At 43.7% G+C, this 13,866-nt stretch overlaps 1 protein-coding gene across 4 annotated transcripts in view; it reads right to left on the bottom strand.

Annotated features, from left to right (window-relative positions):
- The window catches only part of MSL2 (MSL complex subunit 2), an 89,246-nt gene extending 76,923 nt beyond the window's left edge, over positions 1–12,323 (bottom strand). For 3 of the 4 annotated variants that reach the window (XR_010319490.1, XR_010319491.1, XM_003419983.4), the window contains exon 1: positions 11,397–12,323. Coding sequence is in view for 1 of the 4 variants with exons in the window: in XM_003419983.4 (XP_003420031.1) it covers positions 11,397–11,538 (142 nt within the window). In the remaining 3 variants the exon portion in view is untranslated. Of the gene's footprint in view, positions 1–7,643; positions 7,737–8,480; positions 8,557–11,396 lie in introns of those variants that run through there. The other variant, XR_010319492.1, reaches the window with a different exon arrangement.
- Positions 12,324–13,866: the final 1,543 nt, after the last annotated feature.

Raw genomic sequence — 13,866 nt, 5'->3', positions numbered from 1 at the left:
AAACAATTTAAAACCATCATGGCAGACACAGAGATTTATTAACTGGTTATGTCACCTCTAATTTTCCCAATGCACACTTGACATTTCAGACTGCCTTATTTTAAAGGAAGAAATATTTAAATTATTTTATCTTTTAAAAAAATAAAAACCTTTTGCTACATTAACACTGTGCAACACCTTGAATCCTATTAACCAAAAACAAACCAAACCGAGGGCCGTCAAGTCGATTCCGACTCATAGCGACCCTATAGGGCAGAGAACTGCCCCCCAGAGTTTCCAAGGAGCACCTGGCGGATTCGAACTGCCGACCCTTTGGCTAGCAGCCCTAGCAATTAACCACTATGCCACCAGAGTTTCCTTGAATCCCATTAGATAACACTAAATTGAGAAATTTTTCTAGAGGCTACAGTGGTAAACTCCATAATCCCATCCAGCTCACCACTTTAAAATAAAAATTTGGGATGAAAATATCGAAGGCATCTTTCACTGCTCCCATAGCTTTCGGAAACAAATCTGAGTTTTTTTTACTCGTTATATCATTGTCCAGTAGAACTTTATGCAATGATGGAAATGTTCTATATTTGCCGTATCCAATATGGTAGCCATTAGCCAGCCACATGTTGCTACTGAGCACTTAAAATGTAGCTAAGCATTACTGAAGAACTGGATCTTTCAAATTTTATTTCACTTTAATTAAATTAAATTGTCTTATATATATTTTTATATATATATATATATTTTTTTTTTATAGCTAGTGGCTGCTGTACTGGTCAGTGTATGTTTACAATATGATCTGACTTCCACTTCCAAAAGGAAGGGAATAACCAGATTTACTCTCCCACCTGAAACAACTAAAAAACTAGACAAAGCAATGGTATTCATGTATTGACTAGAAAACAGGCAGTACAGGACAGTGATTTCCAAGAGGTGGTACAAATGAAGTGAGTACTGTAACCACTCCAACTCACCATCTGGAGAGTTCTCAGGCCACAGCACAGGAAGGGAGAGCCAAGACAAACCCTGATGGTCTCCCTGGGTTTAGAAGACAGCGCTGTGAGCCCAAGACCTCTGGACTTCCCAAGGAAGAGTACCAGAAATGAGCGAGCTGCACAGAAAGAGCTCCAGAGATTTACACAGTCTATCTCAAGTCTTCAGCTGAGTACTAATCAACATATGCATATGAGGAAACTAAGTCTGGAGACACAACCACCTGAAACAAGCAAAGGAACAATCCCTGTAATCAGAGGTAGGAAAACAATTCCTGTTCTTACCACCCAGGGTGGTAATTCACCTGGCATTACATAGAGTTGTCAGAAGATTCTTGCCTCAATTGTTGTTGTGTGCCTCTGTAGTAGGGAAAAACTAGCCCTAAAGTAAGGAGGTTAAGCACTCAACTGTTAACAGAAAGGTCAGTGGTATGAACCCAACAGCTGTTCACTTCACGGAGAAAAGATGTGGCAGTCTGCTTCCATACAGAAACCCTGTTGTTGTTAGGTGCGGACTCATAGAGACTCTATAGGTCAGAGTAGAACTGCCCCACTGAGTTTCCAAGGAGCGCCTGGCGAATTCGAACGCCGACCCTTTGGTTAGCAGCTGTAGCACTTAACCACTACGCCACCAGAGTTTCCAGAAACCCTATAGGGCAGTTCTATTCTATCCTACAGGTCACTGTGAGTCAGAATGGACTTGGCAGCACACAACAACAACAAAGACTGCTCTGGTCCCACCAAACAAAAGCTTAAAAACAAACCTCAAAGGGATCAAACTATCTCCAAGTAATTTCATCCCAGAACAAAGCAGGAATATACCCTCATAATGAACAGAAAAAAAATAGAAACAAACCTAGAAATGACACAGACGATAAAATAGACAAGGACATTAAAAATAAGTTCTTTTAACTGTATTCCATATGTTCTAAAACGTTTTATGCATTTAGTAACGGATCTTCAAAATATGTGATGCAAAAACCGATACAAACTCAAGGAGAAATAAACCCATAATTACAGTCAGAGATTTCAACACCTCTCAATAACTGACAAAATAGGTAGGAAAACAGATTGAGAAGATTTGGACAACATTATCAACCACCTTATATTTTAATTATTAGAAACAATGTGAGGCAACCACTGTTCCCTGACTGCCAAACAAGAGAAAGCAATCATGGTTCTAACCCAGGCAAAAAGGTTCACAAAATAATTTAGGCTCCCAACAACTTTAGAAGTCTATGGTTCTAACAGAGTCCCTGAGTGGTGCAGAGAGTAACATGCTCAGATGATAACCTAAAATAGGTTGGATGTTTTAGTTCAACCAGAGGCCCCTCCAGAAAGGCCTGGTGATCCACTTCCAAAATCAGCCTTGAAAACCCTCTGGAGCACAGTTCTAGGCACACACGGAATCACCATGACTCAGAATGGACTCGACGACAACCGAGTTTTTAAATTGTGTCCACAGCACAAAAACGAACCTTATAACTCCTCCATTCCTAAGAGTTACAAATCCAAACGTCTACAATGGCAAGCAGGTAAAATAAAAAAACGGCAAAGGCTGGGGGGGGTGGGGGGAACCAAGAACAAACTGGAGGGGGCATGTCCCCACCCCGAAAGGGAGAGACGCCCCCTTTCAACTGTAGCCAACAATGCTATGCCACGAGGAAATGTAGACCCCCTGCAACCAGACTGACGATTTCCCAAGAAGCATTTAAAATGTGGATTTTTACGTGGACTCCAGATTCTGAAATGTTGAACACCAATTTAATAGTTTCTAACCAAGCTAAAAAATAAATGTCTAGGGTCCAAATTCACCATCAAATCTCTGTTCTAGCCCAAAAACTTCATCTGACAAATGAAATCAAGAGTAATTAAAGAATTTGTCCAAGTCATCAAAGCATATGATCCCATCTGACCACATCTAAAATATGTGGACTTAGACACAGAAGTCCACACGACTAGAGGCAACTGAAGCCAGGATGCATCCAAAGGACAAGTAACTGAGAAATCTTCTCAGGAGAGACATAAAAACTGTTTTCAAACAGTTGAAGGGTAAAATTTTATCAAAGACTTTCTGAATTGTACCAGGAAAGAAAACTAAAATCAGTGGACAAGACTTACAGAGAAGATTTGGGCAAAATGGATGAACTTTCTAAAAAGAAAATTCTAAAAAAGTATCACCAAACAACGACATGACTATTTTGCAGAGTATTTATTTTAGCTCCTCACCCCAGGGATATTCAAGAAAAGGCTGGATGAGCTTTCAAGAATATTAGAGAAAGGATATTTGATGTGAAGAAATTGGTCTTTCTGCCTTAAGGCTTTTGATATAAATTCTCATCATGAAGAGTAATCTAGTAATGTTACCCTCCTGCTGCTGTTCTTAAGTGCCTTCAAGTCGATTCTGAATCACAGCAACGCAACGTGCCAGAGTAGAACTGCCCCCAGAGGGTTTCCTAAGCTGTAATACTTATGCAAGCAGATCGCCAGATCTTTGTCTCACAAAGCCACTGGGTGGGTTCAAACCACCTTTAGGTTGGCAGCCAAGTGCTTAAGCATTACACTACCAGGATTACCAGGCGGCGCAAGTGGTTTGCACACTACTAACATAAAGGTTGGTGATTAGAAACTACCCAGCAGTACGCCAGAAGAAAGTCCCTGACGATCTGCCTCCATTAATATTATAGCCAAAAAAAACCCTATGTGGCAGGTCTATTTGATAACACATGGGGTTGCCATGAGTCAGAATCAACTCTACAAGAACAGGTTTGTTTTTTAGTCAGGTCTATGTAAAAACTGAGCTGGAAGCTCAATGACATCACGAACAGAACCCTGAGACAACTCACAGCTACTGGCTGTTGGTGGTGCTGCAGTCACAACCAATGTCATATCCTGAATATGTTAAGTCACAGGCCAAACAACCAACTGACTGACTATGCTCCCTTCTAATCTTAAATTCCCATATTGTATATGGCCACAGTTCCAAACTTCAAAACATCAGGCAGAGATTTAAACCAGGGCTTCAAACTGGTTCATTCCAATTCAAATCCCTGCTGAAAATTTCTATTCCCACCCCAGATATACTGAATCAGAATTTACACCTTAAAAAAATCCTCAAATGATTCTTACATATAATAAATTTTGAGAACCACTGCTCTACTAGTGGTTCTCAGAGCTGGTCCCTAACTAGCAGCATCGGCATCACCTGGGAACTTGTTAGAAATCCACATTCTCAGCAGAAGTTCAAACCAGAAAGAACTGATTTGTAGCCCTGATTTAAACTTCAAGGAAATAGCACTTAGCAGGATTAGCAGGACTCAGAAAACCCTTAGAGGTTATTACACCTGCCCTGGCCACTTTAGGTGCACCCTTAATTGTTGCATGAGAACTTTAAAATTACCTAACTTTGCCAGAAAACATGTCATTTCCAAATTTGAGACCAGATACTTAGAGTGCACATTTTCCTGTGGTTTATAATAATAAAGGAAATGGAAAAATGCTAACTGACAGCACATACCTACAAAAAACACTGGCTATAAAATCAGATGCTAACAGCTTGAGAAAACCAGAAATCCCAACTCTGCAAAGATTCAATAAGGCTTCTAGGGTAGAAAAACGAGTGAAAATAATTCTACTAAGATATTTTGACTCGAAAAAGAACAAAGTCTGAAGACTCACACTTCTTGATATCAAAACATACTATAAAGCTACAGTAATCAAAATAATGTGATACTAGCATAAGGACACACATACAGACCAGTGGAATAGAAAGAAGTGAAAGTTCAGGAATAAAGCCATTTATATATGCCATATGCAAGTGAAAGCTGGACAGTGAATAAGAAAGAATAACCAATGCATATGAATTACGGTGCTGGCAAAGACTACTGAATACGCCATGGACTGCCAGAAGAACAAATAAATCTGTCTTGGAAGAAATACAGCCAGAATGCTCCTTAGAAGCAAGGATTGTGAGACTTCATATCATGTACTTTGGATATGTTATCAGAAGGGACTAGTCCCTGAAGAAAGACATCATGATTGGTAAAGTAGAGGGTCAGAGGAAAAAGAAGAAGACCCTCAATGAAATGGACTGACACAGCGGCTGCAACAATGGGCTCAAACATAACAATTGTGAGGACTGTGCAGGACCAGCCAATGTTTCATCCTGTTGTACATAGGGTCACTGTGAGTGAGAACTGACTCGATGACACCCGGCAACCTAATAACAACATGACAATTTATTTCTGACAACGGTGCAAAGTCTATTCAATGCAGAAAGAACAGATTCTTCAAACCAATGGTACTAGAACTTAAACAGCAAAAGAATGAGGTTGGACTCATAGCTCACACCATATAAAAAGGAACTTAAAACAGATCAGTGACCTTAATACGTAAATTAAAACAATAAAACTGAGAAGAAAACATATGAGTAAATCTTCAGGGCCTTGGATTTGACAATGGATTCTTAGATATGACACCAAAAGCACATGCAACAAAAGACAAAACTGGACTTCACCAAAACTAAACAATTTTGTGCATGCAAAGACTATCAACACAGTGAAGAGAAAGAATAAGAGGAAATATTTGGTGAGCATGTATTTGATACAAGTTTAATATCTGGACTATATAAAGAATGCCTACAGCACAACAAGAAAAAAAACCAATGAATAAATGGGCAAAAAACTTGAATACACGTTTCTCCAAAGAAGATACACAAATGAGTAAGCACATGAAAAGAGGCTCAAAATCGTCAGTCACTGGGAAATGTAAATTAAAACCACAATGAGATATCACTGGGATGGCTATCCCAGCTGAACGCTTAACCACTGCACCACCAGGGCTCCTCCAGCAATACCACTCTTATGTATATACCCAAAAGACTTAAAAGCACACCAATGTTCATTGCAGCATTATTCACAATAGCCAAAGGTAGAAACAACCCAAGTGTCTATAAATAGATATTGTATAAACAAAACGTGGTATACACACAATGGATTATAATTCAGTCATAAAAAGCAATGAAGTGCTGATAGATGCTACGACATAAATGAACCTTGAAAACATTATGCTAAACAAAATAAGCCAGACCAAAAATGCGAAATATTGTGTGATTTCACTTATATGAAATGTCTAGAATCAACAAATTCACAGAGAGATTACAGGTTAACGAGGGGCTGGGTGGAGGTGGGAATGAGAAACTGTTGCCTTATTTCTCAGAGTTTTTGTTTGGGTGATGAAAAAATCTAGAAGTAAACAGCAGTGATGGTTGCACAACATAATGAATGTAATTAATGTCAATGAATCATATATTTAAAGATGGTCAAAATGACAAATTTCATTATACATTTTAAAAAGATATTACAAACTAGAACAACAAGAAAAACAGGCCAAATGTACTACAGTACCATTTTGATGATCTAAAACATTCTTTTTAAATGGTGCAAGTATTCATCCATTCAACAAATACTTGCTGAGGTCCTACTATGAATGAGAGACTGTCAGGTGCAAAGGCTACAACAGTGAACAAGACAAGCAAGGGTGTCACTGTAAGGAATCACCTCCCTTCTAGTGGAATGTAAGAATAGCAGCAGTAAGAAAAGACAATAGTTTTTTTTAAGTCCTCAACATGCAAAACAAAAAGTTGGACACTCCATGTCAACCTCCAGTTTTTTTTATTAATTGACCCATGAAAGTCAAATATTTGGGGAACACTAATCTCCACTCCTCCCCATTTTATAAATGAGAAAGTAATGTCTAAAAGGCCCCACAAGGTGAACTGCCTCCTTTAATATAAGACAAAAACTGGATGGTGACTGGCTACAATTATCAAACATTTTGATCACAGATTCCATAGAAGAATCCTAATCAAAATGGGGGAAATGTAGAGCAGAATTTCAAAATCTCATGGAATCCAGACTTCCTGGAGCCATGGAGCCTGGGTGAACTTCTGAAACTATTGCCCTGTAATAATCTTTAAACCTTAAACCAAAAATATCCCCTGAAGTCTTCTTAAAACCAAACGACATTTAAGCTTAATTAGCAAAAAAGGTCTACCCTGAGCATTACACTCTTTTTTAAGGTCGAACTGACAACAGCAAAAGATTAGATAGGAAACTTAGGCACAGTGAGCTTACGTTAAATAAGGGAGGAACAACTGAGAAAAGAGGGGTGAGAATGGTTGTACAACTCAAAGACTGTAATCACTGTCACTGAATTGTACACACAGACACTGTTGAATTGGTGTGTTTTGCTGTGTATATTTGCAACAACAAATAAAATTTTAAAAAAACATAAAAGGTCCCACAAGTATTTAATAAATCCACAAAGTGAGAACCAGTTTGTTTCTGGACACTGATTAGAGCGCTGCAGGAAAATATTCACGTGCCTGAGTGGAGATTTGACCATGGTAATTCGAAAGACTCCAAATGTCTCAGAAAGTAGTATTCTTTCCCCTTAACATATCCTTCCAGTTCCAATAGGATTTGATTCTATATATCACGTTTATCGTACCATGTAGGAACTTACTAGTTTAACGAAAAACTTAACATCTCTAGCACGGAATTTTTCAAGTACCATGGCATGAAAAGAAATTCTATTTCCTGATAAAGGAAATCCAACATTTAGAACAGGAGCAGGGAACAGACAAATAGTACCCACAGTAATACTGTCTTGACCAGTGTTTCTGTAATTCCCTGGAGCACTGCTATCCCACTCACTGGAAGCTTCAGGAAATTTAAATATACAGAGCAACTGAAAAACAAACAATGATAATCAGCTAATTAACGTTTCAAAGAACAATGGTAATAAACCTGTAGTTTCAGTTAATAATCTAGTTTTGATAATAACTGAACAGACTGGTTCTGTTTCTTTATTCACTTCCTCTCATCCTTCTCTGCTTCTGTAGAGGGATGAGACTGCTGTAAACTGCCCTCAAGTCAGGCCACCCCCTCACTCCCCCCCCACCACTACCACTCATGGTGACCCCATGTTCAACAGAGAGAAACGTTGCCTAGTCCTGTACCATCCCCATGCTCAGTTGTGGTTTGGACCAATGTGATCCATAGGGTTTTCACTGGCTGATTTTTGGAAATAGATCACCAAGCATTTCTTCCTAGTCTTAGCCTGAGAGCTCCACTGAAACCTGTTCAGCATCAAAACAACAGGCAAGCCTCCACTGACAGATGGGTGGGTTGCTGCACATCAGGTGAATTGGAAATGAATTCAGGTCTCCCTATATGGAAGGTGAGAATTCTACCACTGAACCTAAAATGCCCCACCTAAGGGTAGAGTATTAAACACCTAATAGGTATCAGACACTGGTATGTAGGCTTATTCTCATGGGTTCGAGGCTTTTCTCACTTAAAAACAAGCCACAAATTACCCAAATTTGGAGAAACAAACTTGAAGCAGGCATGACTATCCCCTTTTGCAGATAAAGGAAACAGAGGCGACTTGCTTACACAGTAAGTAGAAAAGCCAGGATTTGAACCTAACTGCAAAGTTTGTAGGCCTTTTACTTTTCCTTCTTCACCCTCTCTCATTTTCTTCCTCCGGTTCTGTCATAAACATCAACATCCAAGTCGCTGGACAGGAGAGGGGGAAGCAGGAACACAAAAACGTAAAAAAAAACAGTATTTTCCTCAAGAAGCTTATTATAAGAATTAGATATAAAACTGCATTTAAAGGGGATATAAGTGCCTTATGATTGGAACAAAGTTAGGGAGGTTCAAAGTACAAAGTGAACTTTTTACTGGAGTGAGCAATGAAGAACTCACTAAGGAGGGAAGGAGGGAGATAAGTTAGACCTTGAGAGAAAAAGAAGGTATTTTAAGCAGAAGACACTTCAGGGACCAAAGGTGAGGAAAAGAGGATATAAGCATGTTTGAAAAAACAAAATATCAACCTGACTGAAGAACAGGACTATGCAAAGAGGGCTGAAATAGGATTGGGTCAGAGGACCTTGAAACAAACTCCCCATTTACAACACCAATTTAAAATTAAACTTTACTTTTACGTATTTGTTGTCCACATGAAATAAAACTGCACATGCCTTGTTAATTTGAATGAGTTTATGCTCCTCAGCTAGAAAAAAGTTGTAGACAGTACCTGGTACACAGGTGATTAAATGCTGGATCTGAATTCAAGTAACTGATATTGTTTTTGTACCTTAATAACTAACCACAGACATATTCAAAGAGATTAAAAAAAAAAAAAACCTGAACTTATACCCAGATTTCTGAAATTGTATGCCAGGTACTCAATTTTAAGAGAGAAGTAGAACCCACAAATCTTTTCCATAGGATGGGGGTAGGGGACTTGCACAAGAAGGAATTACAAAGCTCCTGTATCAGAAAAATTTCCCTCATATTGCCAGGCCTGGTTTTACTTCAGTAGAACTTTTAAAAAGTAGTTTTATCCTTACTGTCATTTTTTAAGTCCAGGTTAGAATTTGGGAAAACGTTCAATCAGACCTCAACTATCCCGAAGCTGGAAACCCTGGTGGCGTATTGGTTAAGTGCTATGGCTGCTAACCAAAGTGCTGGCAGTTCAAATACACCAGGCACTCCTTGGAAACTATATGGGGCAGTTCTACCCTGTCCTATAGTGTCGCTATGAGTCGGAATCGACTCGACGGCACTGGGTTTGGGTTTGCTATCCCGAAGCTACTGGTAAGGAGCCCCAGGGGCGCACTAGTTAAGCAGTAGACTGCTAACAGAAAGTTCAGAGATTTAAACCCTGCTTCCATGAGGATTACAGCCTTGAAAATCCTATGGGGCAGTTCTACCCTCTCCTATAGGGTCTCTATGAGTCTGAACAAATTCCAAACATATACACAATTTCAAAACTACCATTTTCCCTTAAATTGGAGGCCTAAGTTTCACCCACCTAGTCTTTTTTACTACCAGATCTGTTACTTAGTGACATCACTATCTACTGCTGTCCTGCAGGCCAGGCTGTACTACCCACAGGCCCCCCACCCCTCTAATAAAAAAAAAAGTGTTGAGCGAACAAGCTTCTGGCAGCTCCATCTCCTCAGTCCTCAAACTGTAAAAAGATGAGAGGACATAAAAAGCAGCACTCCATGAAACGTGGGGAAGGAAGGTATTGTGAAGCCAAGCAGATTCTCATACACCAGTAACTGCGAATTTTAAGCTGAAAGGAAACTTTGAATCTAGCCTAACACTCTCATTTTACACCTTAAGAAACTGAGGCCCAGGGCAATTAATTTGCCCTGGGCTACTGCTTCTTGATAAAGGTGTTAAGTGTTACTAGTCACAGTGGCATTTAATCACATATTAAGGTACTCCGTAACTTCAACGTTTATGAGATTAAGTACCTGGTTTACCAAAGACACACACAATAACTTCACCTCTTGTGCATGCCCCCCCTTCAGTGCCTTGTCCCAGAACTATACAGAAAATGTTGGAAGAATCTCAGATGAATACTTTATTTCCCCTTTCAGCTAACTACCCAAAAGTACTCTTCTTCCTTTATCTAATTTAAGATAAAGTGGAAGCTAGAAGTGCCTGAATTTCTCAAGTTCTTACCAAGCAAATAGATCAATAAAGCCTGAAAATTTTCGGTTCAAGTGGGGCATTACAGTTTTGCCAGTTGCCCTTTCTTCTGTATTAACGTTTCCAGTCCAGGTTTCTTTGACAAGCAATTAGTATACATGCAGTGTTAATCAACACTATCCCTTTCGAGACGCTTCTAGCTATTAAACAATTTAGCACCTTTCCTTTCATCCCTCAAAAATATTATACTGTTCATAAGCAACATTTTAACAAAAACACCTAAAGTAAAGCACAAAATAAGAAACATAATCCTGTAATAACCTCATTACCTAAAATGCATTTAAAGTACCATCCGTCTTCCCTGGCTCATTCAGTCTGCCGTCAAACCAGCCACGGCGCATTGGTTGAAGGAACTGAGGAAAAAGTTTTGTACTGAGTTCACAGGCTGTGGGTGCGTAAATTATACCACCAGCCACAGGTAATCTGCTTGGGGAAATGCAAACATGCCACATGTACAGGCTATAACCATGCTGAACCACGGCAGATATTCAATCAGCCCTGTATGCGACATTTTTTTCCTAAAGGCAGCAACAAGCATGCATACATTATCCCACTTAAAAAACCATCACCAGAAACGGTAAAGAACTGGATAAACCAAAGCTTAATTCAAGCCGTTCTGCACGTTATGGCCGGCTGTACAAGGCGTTTTGGAATTATTCTGCTTTTCTGAAATGCCCGGCAAAACGTCGTTGGCGAGTTTCAAAACTACCATTTCAACTGCACAAATAAAAACTTAAAGTAAGCTACCATGCCGTCAAACCGTAGGTTACCACTGCCCAGGTTTGTTGTTTAAACAAAACGCGCATTGGAAAGGGAACAATAAAAAGCTTCTTACCGCAAACACAGCACGAGAGGGACTGTCGGAAGTAAGGCAGGAGCCTGTTAATCTCTGTAAACGCCTTAGGGTCTCCGGGGTCGTAGTTGAGCACTAGACGGCTCGCGGAAATGTAGAGAGCAGTAGCATTCACCGGGTTCATTGCAGACACTTCGACACCGATGGCTCCCAGTTGAAAAGAAATTCCGGATCCAACTTTGTAAGCAGCCAGGGAACAATGGCGAATTTGCAACAATTCGAAGGAAATCTGAGCCGAACCACTGGCCAAAGAAGTAACCAAAATCCGTGCAAGTTTGTGGAGCTGAAGCAATCCTCCCACACATGGGGCCCTGGCGCCCCTTCTCTGTCCCTGAGACTTCCAGACAAAAAATAAAGAGGGAGAAAAACCAGCGTTCGGGATCGTCCCGAGCAGCCACAGGGCACAAACGCGGCGGCTTCGGCGCTCAGGCCGGCACCCAGTGGTCAGTCTAGCCTCGCGGCTCGGAGGACGGCCTTTGCTCGAGCTGCATCTCCGGACGCGGCAGAACCTCCTCAGGTCGAGCTGGAGGGGCGCGGGAGCAGGCCCCGGCCCGGTCCGGGGGCGGGCAGGCACGCTTCTCTGGGCTGCAAGGCCCTTTAATCCATCCCAGCGCTCGACGACGGCGCAACGGCGACGGCAAAGACGACGGCTCAGGCGTCTGCTTCCCCGATCTAGGGCAGGAAGCCGCGGCGGCGACTAGAGTTGCTGCTGCGGCTGGCGGACTCAGCCGCCGCTCTCCCCATAGCGGACGCGGGGCCCAGAATGCGCCTGGTTCCCCGCCCCGGCGGCTGCAGCCCCGCTGTTCCCTTAGGTGGCAAAGCGGGCAGGAGAGTCCCCAAGCGATCGGGGAGGGCCGGGGAGGAAGTGCGCGGGCCGGCGGCGGCGGCGGGCGGGAGGAGGAGGCGGGGAGCAGGCCCGGCCGGGCCGCGGCGGCGCCCCTTGCTCAAGTCGCACACTTTGGGGTCACTAGGCGTAAGCACCGCCCCCTCACTGCCCGGCCATTTTCTCCGCGCCGTTCAGACGCCGCCTTCGCCAAGCACGACGGCCGCTGCAGTCCACAGCGCTCGCCCGGCCGCTACAGAGCTAGCGCTCACACCGCCAGGCCCCGCCGCCACCCAGCGCATACAGCAAGGCCTCGCCGCAGGCCCCTCCCCCCGAGCCTCGCCGCCCTCACCCCGACTCCTCGCGCCCCTATGGCTCGGTCGGGCCGGACTACTGCCGTCTTAATGGATCCCGAGGGCTGCGCGGTGCCTCAGACCCTGCCGGCGACGACGACCGTTACCCCAACGGGCAAAGCCACTGTCATTCCCGAGACTCCCCCGTCGCCGTCGTCGCTACCGCTCGCACGCATGCGCAAACGCGCTCTCACCCCTCCCCCCCGCCCTTTCCTTTCCCTTTGCTTCCCTTTTCCCTGGCTTCTCCTCTAAGAGCCCCACGCCGCACCCTCCTGTAACAACCGGCTCACTCAACGCATGCGCATTCCACTACCCCGCACCTCCGCCTTTCCTCCGTACGCGTGCGCTTTGACCGCCCACCCAGAAAATCGGATAAACACATCACCCGCTCCCCCCAGCCCCTCCCTGTTGCCAACCCACCCTGGGCTCACTGCGCATGCTTGCTTCTCCACTTACGGCTCTCAGAACGGAGCATGCTCACTGCGAGCCGCCAACACTGTCCGCCCCTCCCCCCACGCGCTCTCAAATTCCTTTTCCTAGGCGTCTGTGGCGTGTGCCTGTGGTGACACTTTCGTTAGTTGACCCATCCTTCCGCAGTGTGGGCTGTCGGTTTCGCGCGTTGCACTGCCTCGGCGCCCACCAACGCTGAGGCCCCACTGGGTCGTGCCTTGTCGCGCTCCGCGCTGGCCCCAAAGCGGCCTGTTCCTCGCCCTGACTGACCACTGTGTGAGGAAATAACTCTGCACGGCCCAAGGCCCGGTCCTCGTGGCCTTTCACAGTACAGCGCAGCCACACCACAGAAAGGGCGCCGCCTCCTTTGGCTGGCCCTCGCAGAGCGCCTCGGAGCCGGGACAGCAGCAGCGATTACGTGGCCACGCGCCCGCAGGCATCCGTGCAGCGTTTGGTGGGTGAGGCTTCGGCCTGGGGCTCCCTCCCCGCCCTCTGCAGCGCCTCAAGGGCTCATAAGACCTCGGCAGGCGAGCTGTGAGTGATGGGGCTCGAACCTACTGCCCTTTCCTGCCCGTCGGAGCTGGCCTCTTTTTACAGGACCTCACCGAACTCCTAGGGGAACAGAGTCCAGATTAAAAACAAAACGAATTCTTTTTTTTTTTTTAGCCCCGTTCTTAGACCTAGCCCTTCTTGTGAACAAATCTCTTGAATTCATGGTCTTGCTTTAAAACCAAACCAAACCCTTTGCCCCCGAGTGGATTCCGACTCACAGCGACCCTATAGGACAGAGGGGAACTGCCCCGTAGAATTTCCAAGCAGCAGCTGG

This window comes from Loxodonta africana, chromosome 26 (assembly GCF_030014295.1).
Source record: "Loxodonta africana isolate mLoxAfr1 chromosome 26, mLoxAfr1.hap2, whole genome shotgun sequence".
In the NCBI taxonomy this organism is placed as follows: Eukaryota; Metazoa; Chordata; class Mammalia; order Proboscidea; family Elephantidae; genus Loxodonta; species Loxodonta africana.
This window is presented reverse-complemented; position numbering and strand designations above follow the sequence as displayed.